General features: G+C 42.7%; 1 protein-coding gene across 1 annotated transcript in view; it reads left to right on the top strand.

The window, feature by feature from the left end:
- Window positions 1-13,339, top strand: part of LOC119455485 (venom metalloproteinase antarease-like TtrivMP_A) — an 82,458-nt gene that overhangs the window by 39,082 nt on the left and 30,037 nt on the right. Inside the window, exons 5-6 of the mRNA XM_037716894.2 lie at window positions 10,535-10,582; window positions 12,319-12,443. Coding sequence (XP_037572822.2) covers window positions 10,535-10,582; window positions 12,319-12,443 — 173 coding nt within the window. The remainder of the gene's footprint in view (window positions 1-10,534; window positions 10,583-12,318; window positions 12,444-13,339) is intronic.

Raw genomic sequence — 13,339 nt, 5'->3', positions numbered from 1 at the left:
CCAATGGAAGAGGACCGTGTGGACATGCTGCAGACAATGAAAAGTGCGGCGAGTTGTATGCAGATGTGACAGTCGGTGAAAGGGTCACCTAAGCCCGAAACCTCCTAAGCACAAGTTCACCCAGCCTAGTTAGGTGACGGGGGAGGGAGCAGGCGCACAGTGGGATAAGAGCGCGTGTGTCCCACAGGAGAAAATTTGATGGACACTTAAGCGCATTTCTGCCATTGCCGTCGTCGTCGCCGTGAGGGTCCGTATAAATTCCCCGGGTGATAAAATCGTCGCCGCGCACCGAACGCTGTAAGTTCAAGTGAAAGCATGCGACGGTCTCCACGTTCCTTCTAAATATAAACTCGGTTAAACCTTTATATTGTCCCAAAACTGCTAAAGCGCCTCCATATTTGGAAAACTCTTTGCTATAAATGGAAGCACAGCGTGCCGATTATTGAATCTTACCATGGCCGCCTATTGTATACATTTACATTTGGCAATATTGACGTCATTTGTGTTGCCAGATTTAATATACATACGTTGAATATTATTGTTATATCCAAATAGCTGACGTGGAAATGTGCGGCACACGGTGCGATGCGCCGAGAGCACATCTGACAGAAGACATAGTGAGCTCGGGGCGAATCCAATCGCGGAGTGGCCTAGAAAACTTTGCCCGAGCGTTTTCCTGATGATGTGGACATTTACACCCATTTTAGATCCTGTTTGTCGCATCGTGCCTTCTCTACTCCCAACATACTCTCTGTAATATATCATCATCAGCCTATATTTATGTCCACGGCAGGACGAAGGCCTCTACCTGCGATCTCCAATTACCCCTGTCTTGCGCTAGCTGATTCCAACTTACGCCTGCAAATTCCCCAACTTCATCAACCCACCTAGTTTTCTGCCGTCCTCGACTGCGCTTCCCTTCTCTCGGTATCCATTCTGTAGCATTACGTGGCCTGCCGAGCTCCATTTTTTCATCTTAATGTCAATTCGAATATCGGCTATCCCCATTTGTTCTCTGATACACACCGCTCTCTTGCTGTCTCCTAACGTTAGGCCTAACATTTTTCGTTCCATCGCTCTTTGTGTGGTTCTTAACTTGTTCTCGAGATTCTTTGTTAACCTCCAAGTTTCTGCCCCATATGTTAGCACTGGTAGAATGCAATGATTGCACACTTTTCTTTTCAACGACAGTGGAAAGCTCCCAGTCAGGATTTGGCAATGCCTGCCGTACGCACTGCCACCCAATTTTATTCTTCTGTAAATTTCTTTCTCATGATCAGGGTGCGCTCTGAGTAATTGACCTTGATAAACATACTCCTTTACAGACTCTAGAGGCTGACTAGCGATCCTGAATTCTTGTTCCCTTGCCAGGCTATTGAACATTATCTTTGTCTTCTGCATATTAATCTTCAATCCCACTCTTACACTTTCTCGGTTAAGGTCCTCAAACATTTGTTGCAATTCGTCCCCATTGTTGCTGAACAGGACAACGTCATGTGCAAACCGAAGGTTGCTGAGATATTCGCCGTTCATCCTCACTCCTTAGCCTTCCCAGTCTAAGAGCTTGAATACTTCTAAGCGTGCAGTGAATAGCAGTGCAGAGATTGGGTCTCTTTGCCTGACCCCTATCTTGGTACGTAACTTTCTACTTTCCTTGTGGAGAACCAAGGTAGCTGTGGAATCTGCAAGATATTCACCTATGCCTCCTGTACTCCTTGATTATGCAATGGCTCAATGACTGCTACATATATATATATATATATATATACATATATATAGGGCTACATTGATCCGGAGCCCTCCACTGCGGTGTGCCTCATAATCGGAGCTGGTTTTGGCTCGTAAAACCCCAGAATCCATCCAAGGCTAAATGAAACTATGACTGAAGAGGCTCATAAAATCTGCGTATGTTGAAGTTGCAATTGAAGTTTATTCTTACGCAAAACATAGGTACACTCGGCGACAAGATATTGCGGGGCACGCGAGCGCGTGGCGAAACGGTCCTCCTCGCCTACTGGCGCCGCACCCCTGGTGTCGAGACCGACGCTTGCGCGCATGCGCGTCCCTCCGTTACTGCAAGCGTGCATGTTTCTGCGCTTCTTCCTTGCGCGCCGGCGATATCCGAGTGCAGCCGCGAGGGGCCCCTCTTGCGATTGGCGCTGTGGCAGCTTCGACGGGCAAAACTTCGTTGATATAACGGAAAGAAAAAGTTCCTTTTATCTTGCCTGGCTCTTTCAATAGAACGTCTTTTCTGCCTCGCTCTTCGGTGGGAGAACGTCTCGTTCGTGAAAAGAAATAAGGAACGATCATTGGCCACTAAAAGGCGCAGTGCAGAAAAAAAAAAAGACTTGTTGCGTTCGCGACCGGCGATATGCATTCGCGCTCGTGACTCGACAAAAAGCGACCGGTGTGCCGTGCGCCAGCTCACGCTTCATTTACTTTTGCCCGTCGAAGCCGCCACAGTGCCAATCGCAAGTGGGGCCCCTCGCGGCTGCACTCGGATATCGCCGGCGCACAAGGAAGAAGCGCAGAAACATGCACGCTTGCAGTAACGGAGGGACGCGCATGCGCGCAAGCGTCGGTCTCGACACCAGGGGTGCGGCGCCAGTAGGCGAGGAGGACCGTTTCGCCACGCGCTCGCGTGCCCCGCAATATTTTGTCGCCGAGTGCACATAAATCTAATATATAGACGAGGGTCCCAAAGTATTAATACTGAAAACGGGACCCTCCGTTAAAAACTACAACAGAATTGCGCAATTGTTGGCAGCATAACAGTGGATGGTATAATAGTATATTGGTAGCAAAAAAGCGAATTATAATAACGAAAGAAAACGCAACAAACAATGCTCTAATCGGTGTAGTGTAACAGAAAAAACAACGGAATTAAGTGACAAAAATTATACAATGTTTAAAGGCAGAAGAAAAAACAAGAACGAACAAAGAAAGAAATGTGGCGCAGTGTGAATACTGCAAAAAAGAAAAAAAAAGATGTGGTTGATCCCTCTTATATAGGAATCGGTATAGAACACGAAAGTGAAACGTGTCTTCACAGAAGTAGTGTAATGTTTATTGCACATTGATATATAATGTCTATTGGTGTTTTGTGGCTAAAGCGCCCTTAGGCGTTGATGCACCCACGCTGACGCCTGGTGGCACGTCTCCTCCATCACGACTACCAACGTCGATGACCATGAGCAACCGTCGTGCATATGGAAGCTGCACTACGCTGCACACGCTAGCACAACGCGAAAGACGAAGCACGTAACTGACACACTAATACAACGCGCAAGACAAAGCACGTAACTGAATCGTCACCGAGTCAAATCAGCGCGTACAGCGCGTCGTAATTGCAGCCTCCGCGATCAACTTCAGAAACATTTTCAGAGCTAATTGCGGAGGCCACGCTCCGCTGTGCTGAGTACGGTGAACGCCACCTGGCGTTGGTAGTGCTTCTTGATGCCAGCGTCCCTTCGAATGCTGGCATCGAGGCGTCGTAGTGCTGAGACCACCGAAGCGTTCACTGTCGGTGCGCGTTAGTGTCATAATGCAGTACTTCTCTTTTCTGCTCGTAGGCGGAGGCACCGCCCCGAGCAAGAGCGCGGGTACACGGAGGAGTGTTAGATATATAAGGCGCGTCTGTGTAGCTCTCTGCAAATGCGTTTGTGGCGCAATGGGTTAAACGCTCGGCGATCTATCGTCGCGGACCGAGAGGTCGTGGGTTCGATTTCCAGATTTTGCATGTTTGTGGGACTTTTTCTTCTGGTTTCTTTCTTTGTATTATGTTCGTGTACATTGTAAGCTGACGTATTTCCGTGACGGAAATACGTCAGTGAAGTCTTGGTGGACCCCGGCATAAAACACTTTCGTGTTAAAAAACAGGTGATACGTACTTGTTAGGTGACTTGAAAGTACAAATATTTATTAAGGCAAATTATCAAAGGTTAGCAGAAAATCTTTTAGCGAAGCTTTTAAGCTCTGAAATGTAGGTACTATTTTAAATAAAGCAGGAAAACGATTCTAAAGTGTAATGGTAGCGAATGTAGATGTTTTTTTACCATAGTTAATGCAAACGGGTGGTAACAAAACTATAATTAGAAGCGAGCCTAGTAGGCTTGGTATTCCTAAGAGAGCCACTTTGAATGTATTGAAAGGTCCGCTGGGAATCAAGCAATTTATAAAACATAATTGCTAAATTGTAGTTCAATAACTTTTTATACGTAAATTTTTTTACTCCTCAAGCAGGCCGATAGCATTAGAGCAGGATGAACTGTAGGTGATGATGTGTATTGCTTAATTTTGTATACGCTGAACTGAAGACAAATAACATAGATATGTATTACCCCAAAGAATTATTCCGTAGTTAATGTACGAATGAATGAACGCAAAGTAGAGTGAAAGCAAAGCACAAGGAGAAAAATAGTGTCGTGCCTTGAAGGCTTCAGATGGCTCTCTTCAGATGGCTGTCAAGGATAACACCTAGAAATGAAACGGAGTCGCTAATTGGAATAGAATGATTGCCAAAAGTTAACGAACTAGGAATTATTCAATTAGTGACTTTTGGGGAGAATGGAAGACTACAAATTTCGTTTTAGATGGATTAATGACTAGATCATTGTCGTTGCACTATTTTACTAGGTGGTCAAGAGTCTTATTTAGTTTCATTACTAGTGAAGAGATACACTTATCAGCTATAGATATAGTTGTATCGTCAGCATACAGAACGTAATGATTAAGTCGGTGACGTCTGGCATATCATTAATGTAAACAGGAAAAAGCAAAGGCCCCAGTATGGAGCCCTGTGGTACTCCTTGGTTAAGTTTTTTTGAACGGGAATAAGTTTCATACGCATATACAATAAATTCCCTAACAGACAAATAACTTTTTAAGAAGGCCAGAGCAGGACCAGTCATCCCATATGCTTCAAGTTTACGAAATAAAATCATGTGAATAATAGTATCAAATGCCTTAGTAAGGTCTAAGAAAACAGGACCAACGAATTCATTATTGTCAAGACTATTCTTAATAAAATCAGTTAAACAAAGTAGAGCTAAGTTATTAGAGCTTCCAGACCAAAAACCGAACTGGCAGGATTTAAATATATTGAATTTTTCCAAATACTTGCTTAGTCTCATGAAAAAAAAATTTCAATTATTTTACTTAAAGAAAGAATCGAAATTAGACGGTAATTTGAAATTGTTTCTTTATTACCTTTCTTAAAAACTGGAATAACATTTTCACGTTTTAGCAGCGGCGGAAAATTCACCAGATTTAAAAATCAGGTTAATTACTACGCTTAAGGGCTCGCATATGGCATGAGCGACTAGTTTTAGGTGGCGCACGTACTGCAATACCATCTAATCCTGGACTCCTGTTGCGAAGATTATGCGTAATAGAAAGCGCTTCATGCGGCGTGACAGGATGAAGGAAAAATGAATGGCTCAGGTGGTCTATTTTAGGCTGAAAAGTTGTTTGTTCGCTTCTCTCAGGTAATACGAAATGATCACAAAAAGCGTTTGCGATCTGAGCAGGCTTACAAAAAGTAAGATCGTCGGGTACAATTTCAGAGATAAACTTAGGCGGCTCACTGTTCAAAAAATCATTCAGCAACTGCCATTGCTTTTTAGGGTTGTTCTTATTCTGAAAGAACGCTGTTTCATAGTAAACCTTTTGGCTTGTCAGAGAGTCCTGATAAGAACGTTGCAGTATGTTTTGTACCGATTTATCGAGAGCAGTTAAATGGTTGTCTTTTAGTCTTCTTATGCAATTTATCTTTTTTCCGCAAGCTCTTCAGCAGCCCATCAGTCATTCAAGGATTATTGGGGCTTTTAAATCGATTTTTACATCGCACAGTTCGAGAGCAAGTACTGAGTGCTTTCGTGAATAAATTGCAGAAAAAAATTAAGATCCTCTGCAGGGTCTTCAATAAAATTGAGATCTGACCAGTCAGTGGAGCTAATGATCGAAATCAATTTATCTTTGTCGAGTACCGTAGTGAAGTAAGAGGTGCCAATGATAGCCAAACGTGTTTCGAAGATTGCAAAAATTAGAAATTGATCAGTGAGGTCCGTGTTTACAACGCCCGCCAAAATGGGTACGACTAGGTTTGTTGAAGCATGATCAATTAGTGAATGAGAACCCTCAACAACGCATCTTGTAGGCGATGTGATGAGGGATTAAAGGCCGTAGCCACTGAAACAGCCAGTGTAGACTGTACAAAAGCTAGAATTAACATCCAGCAGGTTGATGTTCACATCTCCCACAATTGTTACACTCTTCTTTTCCGACAGCAGTTTGTTAAGTACGTTATCAAGAGCATAGATGAAATCCGAAACGTTATAACCTGGTGACCTATAAACACAACCGAGAACAAACCATTTTGTGCTGCATGCGTCTTGGCGCTTGTTAGTTTCTAGCCATACCGTTTTGCAGCAATCGACGTGAAAGTTTAGATCATTTCGGCGAGTGTAAGTGATGCGGGGAGAACCAAAGATGGCAGCCCCACCATGCCTAATGTTTAAACGGTGACAGTATTCAGGACTGTAAGAATGGAACCCATACTTGTTACTGTCATCGCTAGAAAGCCACGTTTCGGAAACACAAATAAAAAGAAATCATGATCAAGCGAGGATAAAAAAATATTTATCCCCTCGTGATTCTTTCGTAGACTGCGTGCATTAAAATGAATCAATAGAAGGATTATTGTGACAAAGTAAAGAACGAAGTTCACAAGAATACCTAAGGGACATTGTGATGAAAAAGCGATCTGGCACGTGTAATCAGCACAGTGCTCTTACGTGAATATGCGCAGATCCAATTAGGCTGAAATTCGGAACATCCTGCTATCGCTAGATTTCCGCGCTTTGATCTGGCTGTTTTCAGTCCAGAGGTACTGCCACTTTTTTGCCTTCTTCAGGACAAGTGCCTTGGCAAACAGCATTTTATTACTGATTGTCAGATGGTCGTTCACGTAAACAGCCGTGTCGTTTGTGCCAGAAATCCCAAGGTGGCTCACATCGGAGCCGGGCCTTGCGGGCCCTCTTTACAAATTCATTTTTCTTGTCTCTTGAAACAAAGCGCGCAATTAATGTTGATAGGATGATTTGGATGGAACACGATGAACTGTCTCAATGTCTGTTTCAGATACAGGACACTCGATGACATCGCCCATACGCTTCAGAATGGTTCGGCAATCTTCCCCCTTTGTCAGAGGAATTCCTTTAACTTCATTGTTGTTAAGTCTAGAATATTGCTCCAAATGAGCCGCTCGTTTCACAAGCATTTCATTTCGGGCCAATTAGGACTTCTTCGAAGTCACCAATCCATCCTGCCTGGCTCTGATCTCATCAGACAGGTTGCTCATAAAGTCGATGCTTTCGCGAAGCGAGGCATTTTCAGACAGACCAAAGTCATTCAATTTCAGTTTCATCTTACAGCCCATTTCTAACATCAGGGATTCCATCCTATCGTTGAAATGTCGTTCCAGCTGTTGAATTTTTTTGGCAAGTTCTTGACACGTAGGCATGACATAACAAACGTGTGGACAAGCAATAAAAAATGAAAGAAAATAAAAGTGGCAAGAAAATGGCAGCAGTTGCGGCTAAATAAAGTTGAAACAGCTGAAACAAAGGTGCAAATAACCAACCTGACAGTAAAAGCGCAGAGTTAAGGCATTGCACAACTGCCGCAACTGCCGCTGCCAAATTATCCGAGACGCCGCTGAAGCTTCCTTATATGCCCTTCGAGGTAGATCGCAGCTGTATTCCACGCAGCCGCAGCTGTGACCGTCGATGAATTTGCAGCACGTGCTCAGTCCACCCAAGCTCGCCCGTCGCGTCGAGAAATCAGTGCTGGAAAACTTGATAAGTCCTGAGCCAAGACGACCCAAGCAATGGTATGGCTCCTGAAAGTACAAGCGCAGAGTTTAGGCATTGCACAACTGCCCGCAACTGCCGCTACCATGTATGCATATAACAATTATATTATTTATTATATCTTACCACATAAAACCTGAACATCTAATGCCACCTTACAGGCATCTCTAAAGCGCTTCAATCTCTTAATGAATTGGTGATTTACAATTTCCGGATTCTTTGATTTACTTTGTTTTCTTTCATTTAGCAGCTCACGATGAGCCTCGGATCTATGATCGTTCTTGGCTCCAGAATGGGCATGTCCCACGACGATTCCTACATCTTTTTTTCTTATTAAATGTATTTAAGGGAAGGTTGGTACCTATATGTGGCGCCGGCTAATCCTTTCTCTTGCATGATATTTGTCCTCGTAATGTTGTCAAAAATCACAAAACTGGACTAATAACCACATGTACGAACATTCACGTACTAAGTCTTAACTGAAATATAAATAAATGATCGCGCTACAGAAGAGCTCACATAGCATAAATACTCGCAAAACTGAAGTGTTCCCACATAACACATGAGTTCACAAAGCATAAATGTTCTCAAAACCAAGTTCACAAAGAATATGTTGGGCACTTGTGAATTAGGTCCCTCTTGAATGCCCTGCTCTAAATAAACCAGTCTTGTGCGCAGACACAAATGCTACATGAACACGAAGACACAATAAACATGTAATCAAGAGTGCCTGGTAATAATAACAATGGCAGCAATAACTAATACCTGACTTAGCTTTATTGTGATATTTTCGATTCCTCCAAAAATTGTACTAAGGCGCGCGCAGCGATGGTTTGTAGTTTTTCTGTCGGCCATGGACCCAAATTTTTTCCTATGGATAGTGATCGTCTATCCAAGCCATGTAGTTTATCTGAAAGCTTCTTACGGGGAGCATCATGTTCTTTACAGTGTAGAAGAAGGTTTTCTATGTCTTTTTCAGCCTCTTCGTATTACCATGTAGCACTATTAGTTTTTATTATCCTATACAGGAAGCCTTTAGTATAGGCAGTGCCTAGCCGAAGCCTATGTACTGTTGTTTCAACCAATCGGTTAATTTTAAACGGAATATTGAATTCTATTCCAGGATCAATATTATATAATTGAGAGTTTTGCGCATCATTTATGAACCAAGTTTCCTTGGACAATTTACCGCATATTTTGTTCAATAAACAACGCGCATCACTCGTTGCTAGAGGAACTAGTGATAATTCATCATCAATCTGGACATTTTAAGTGTTGGCTCTACAGATATTTCTGTAGAACGTCAGTTTGGTAGTAAAATGGTGAAATGTCTCACGAATTGCGTCATTTACGATTTTTTTACTTAGCAATTTTGTATGTGCTACTGAGGGTGTGCTCGTTCTTAGAATATCCTCAAACATCGGTATGCTCCACCATGACTAAAGAGGTACAGAATTCCTAAATCCTGTTTGATACGCGTCGTACTTTTCTCTGCAAACACCTGTCACCCTCATTCTTCCTTTGACAATAGTAGCACACCGCATTCGTCCTTGTGACCTCACTACGGATACTCTTTACGTCCGCCTAATTTGGGGTTATCATTTGGTCATGTCCGAGCGATCCAATGCAGAGACGTAAAAAATGCACGAGAATAAATTTGGGACCATCGCGGGGGATATACATAAAAATTTCATGACAAACTCGTTGCCCAAGTAAAAGTAAACATAAACGTACCCATGGCTGTTATAATGAAAATGAAAGCAGACAAACGCCGAACAAAAAGGAAATGGTTTAATAACTTCAAACGTTTCGGCTTCCGTACGGAAGCCTTGTTCACAAAAAAGTGACTCGACGAGGTGAGCTTATAACGTGATTACCAAGATTACCATCTTATTACCATCTAAGATTACCATCTAAGATTACCATCTAAGATTACCATCATTCCTGTTTAGCGGTTTTCTTCGTGGTCGGTTAGTTGTAACAACCGCTGTTAGTTGCAAAGCACATAAATAACCGCTTTACTAGAACTAGCTTCGCCTCACATAGATTTCAATTTCCGCATATTAGACCTGCATTTTCAAAAATACTTTGAAGGTCCTAGACCTCCAACCCCCCGCAAAAATAACAGCTAGCCTCAAATCAGCAGCCAAGTCTCTTAGTTCGATAGATTTTTGACAGTAAGTATCTCTTCAGTTTCTACGAACTTTCTTGTGAACTCATGATGGAGAATTTGGGTCAGGTGATACCACGAGATTGCGAGGTTTGGACCCACGCTCTGGGTCGCTCGGTCGTCCATTATATTACTGCATCCGCTCGTACGATGAATAGCAGCATAGAAGTCGACCGAGCGAGCCGGAGCGGGTGTCAGAACGTCGTAGTGTCCTGGTCCCACGTGATCACATTCTGCGTCGCGGCGTCACGATACAGTGACCTCCTCGAAAAAAAAAAACTCACACAATCTCTGCAAACAAACTGTTGTATTAAATTGTTCAAGGCTGTCTTGGGCTAGCGGGTGCTTTTGTAATGGCGCATTCACTTCATTTGGTCAGTATCACAATTTTTTTCATTTTTGCTGGCATATTTAGCTTATGTAGCATGACATGACAGCAATATAGCAGGGCTATACGTGTTTTTTTATGTCATATAAATATTTTCCTTTACAGAACCGGCGAACATAACTGCAACGGCAGGTGGGCTCGAGGCTTTTATAGGTGAGATATTATTTTGACTTTATTTCCAAACTACCGCAACCCTCAAGGAAAAAATGGGTGCTAGATAGAAGAAACCGTACAAATAGGTACAGAAAGCACAGGATCATAGAGCATAAATATACCTTTGCTTTCGGCTGTATTTTTATAGATGTAAATAGATACCAGAATACGTCTACCAAATCCTGAACAATGTGCTCTTTCCAAATTTCCATTTTGATAGCTCAGTCAGAAGCACTGCACTTTGTGAATGCATTGTAGGAAAATACTCCGAAGAAACAAAGTTTAAAACTTACTCATTTTGTTGCTTGCATCACTTGTGCGCACCTTGGAGGTCAAGTATAAAATTCAGTTCCACTAGCTAGATTGCTTACGCTTTCTGTAAAAACAATAAACGTGATCAAACAATCTTGTGCCAATTTATAGGGTGTCATCTTGTGTGGCCGATCGACCAGCGGGTATCTCAGCAATTCGAAATTGTGCTGCATGCATCGCACGCGCATTTTAACGACGGCCCATTTTTAACCTATCACGCTTTTGAACCAATGGTAATTACATCATGCCCAAAAATTTTGGACATTGCCCTGTCGAAAATCTGTGGAAATTCACTGCAATACGCCAGCCTTACTGTAGGACCGTATACAAAAAAAATGACATTTAAGAAATTGGCCGAGTTTCAAAAAGTTTCAGTTACCAACGTCGATATTGTACGTCCTTCTAATAACATGCGCATTTACGTCACTCACCTAACATCGATTTTGCTTTATAGCAGTGTTTTGGTCAGGAAGAAAGCACTGCTATAAGGCAACACTAAGTGCTGACTAATTACCATATATGCGTGTGTTATTAGAAAGAAGTACCCTCTCGACGTTGCTAACGAAACCTTGTTAAACTAGGTCAAACTTTTGAAATATAGTTTTTGAAAGTGCTGCCCCTTCAATTGCGCTGGTGTGTTGCACCGAAGTTCGAGATTGCCCAAGGGGCAATGTCCAAAATTCCTGGGTGTGACCTACAAGGAACCCCGTGTTACTATTCAAAGGCAGTAGTGCAAGTCGACAAAAACCTGAAGGAGCAGCTGTTACACCAATGCTCATGGGACCACCTGTATGGCGCATGTAGGGAGAGGTGGAATTGTATGTGTTATTGAAGGCATGCCTGCTTCATAAGTGCTCGCCAAGGATGAGAAATCTCAACTTCGTCTTATATGCAAACCTTGCTTCATCAAATTTTGTCCAGTATATATAATTCAGAGTACTTTTTGACAGCATGGCCGCAGCAATAGCATAATACCATAATCATATCAACTATTATTGGTCCAAATTAGCATTCGATTGATAGTTATCAAACGTATTCAAAGGTTACAATGAAGCGCTTCCGTTAGAGGTTTTCACTTTAGGGGAAGCACTAACAAGAATAGATTTTTCAAGTACATGTAAATCTATTCACTCCAGTTTTCGTTCCTGTGAGCTCTCCATATTTTAATAAATAATTATATTATGATAACTAATAAATGTTCAAGTAGTAACAAGAACAATATCGTAAGTATTGAGCACTGTTGTAAGTGTTAATGTTGAAGTAACACAAGGACATCTGTGAGTGTCCTACTTGGAAACTACGGACATTTGCATTAAACCAACCTTTCCATGACATTTCGTGTGAATGTGCGTCTTTATCTATGGCGAAACGTGTGCGTCATAATGTTGGCTGAGGAATTATAAAAAAGCAATTCATTCTTTTAGAGGAGAGAAGCACACGCAATACATACTACCCCGAAATACACATAGTGCAAGACTACGCCCACGCTAAAGCGTTTGGATTCAAGAAGGCTGATGTCATTGTCTACTTCGCAATTTTCTTCAACGCCGTAAGTATTGCAGTTTTTCCAGCGGTAGGTGCTATTTTGCGGGAAAGCTATAACGGGTAGTTACACTATGGTTTTCGAGCGGCAGCGGCGGCAGTATCAACGAGTCGCATGTGCAGTTGCATAGAGTGCAGCCAATGCTGTCATGCCGCTGCTGCATGCAGGAACATGTGTCAGATATAACTGGTAATATAGGGTTACACATATATACTAGCTGACATTAAGAGAGAGAAATGGAGATGTGCAGGCCATGCAATGCGTAGGATGGATAAGTGGTGGACCATTAGAGTTACATAATGGATACCAAGAGAAGGGAAGCGCAGTCGAGGACGGCAGAAAACTCGGTAGGGGTGATGAAGGTAGGAAATTCGCAGACGCAAGTTGGAATCAGCCAGCGCAATACAGGGGTGATGGGAGATCGCATGGAGACACCTTCGTCCTGCAGTGGGCTTAAATATAGGCTGATAATGATAGCGTTACACATAGCGAAAACTGGGCGAGTTGGAATATGTTCGTCATATGTCAGCTCTTGTGATCGTCTTTTTTACAGCGAAACTGGTGATCTCTATCCCCCGTATGCATCCCCCGCATGCCCTCCCAGGGGGGGGGGGGGGGGGGGGGTGATTGCGCATGCGGGGGATACCAGTCAAGCAATACCAGATACCAGTCAAGCAATGTAAATACGTAAGTGCATAGATAAACAAACAAAGAACCTACTGGAAGATTCAAAAGATCATCTGAGGATGAAGGGGAAGCGCAATGCAGCAATAGTTAATTATATTAGAACACTTTGAGGTGCAATAAATGGGACGTGGTTAAAGTAATTTTTGAAGAAGCAACGGTACCAGCGTTACCACTGTCAAAAGCAATTCTGGGCTTAAAATCAATGATCTTGTCAG

This window comes from Dermacentor silvarum, chromosome 6, assembly GCF_013339745.2.
Source record: "Dermacentor silvarum isolate Dsil-2018 chromosome 6, BIME_Dsil_1.4, whole genome shotgun sequence".
NCBI lineage: Eukaryota > Metazoa > Arthropoda > Arachnida > Ixodida > Ixodidae > Dermacentor > Dermacentor silvarum.
Note: the sequence above shows the minus strand (reverse complement) of the source record. Positions and strands in the feature narration are given on the sequence as shown.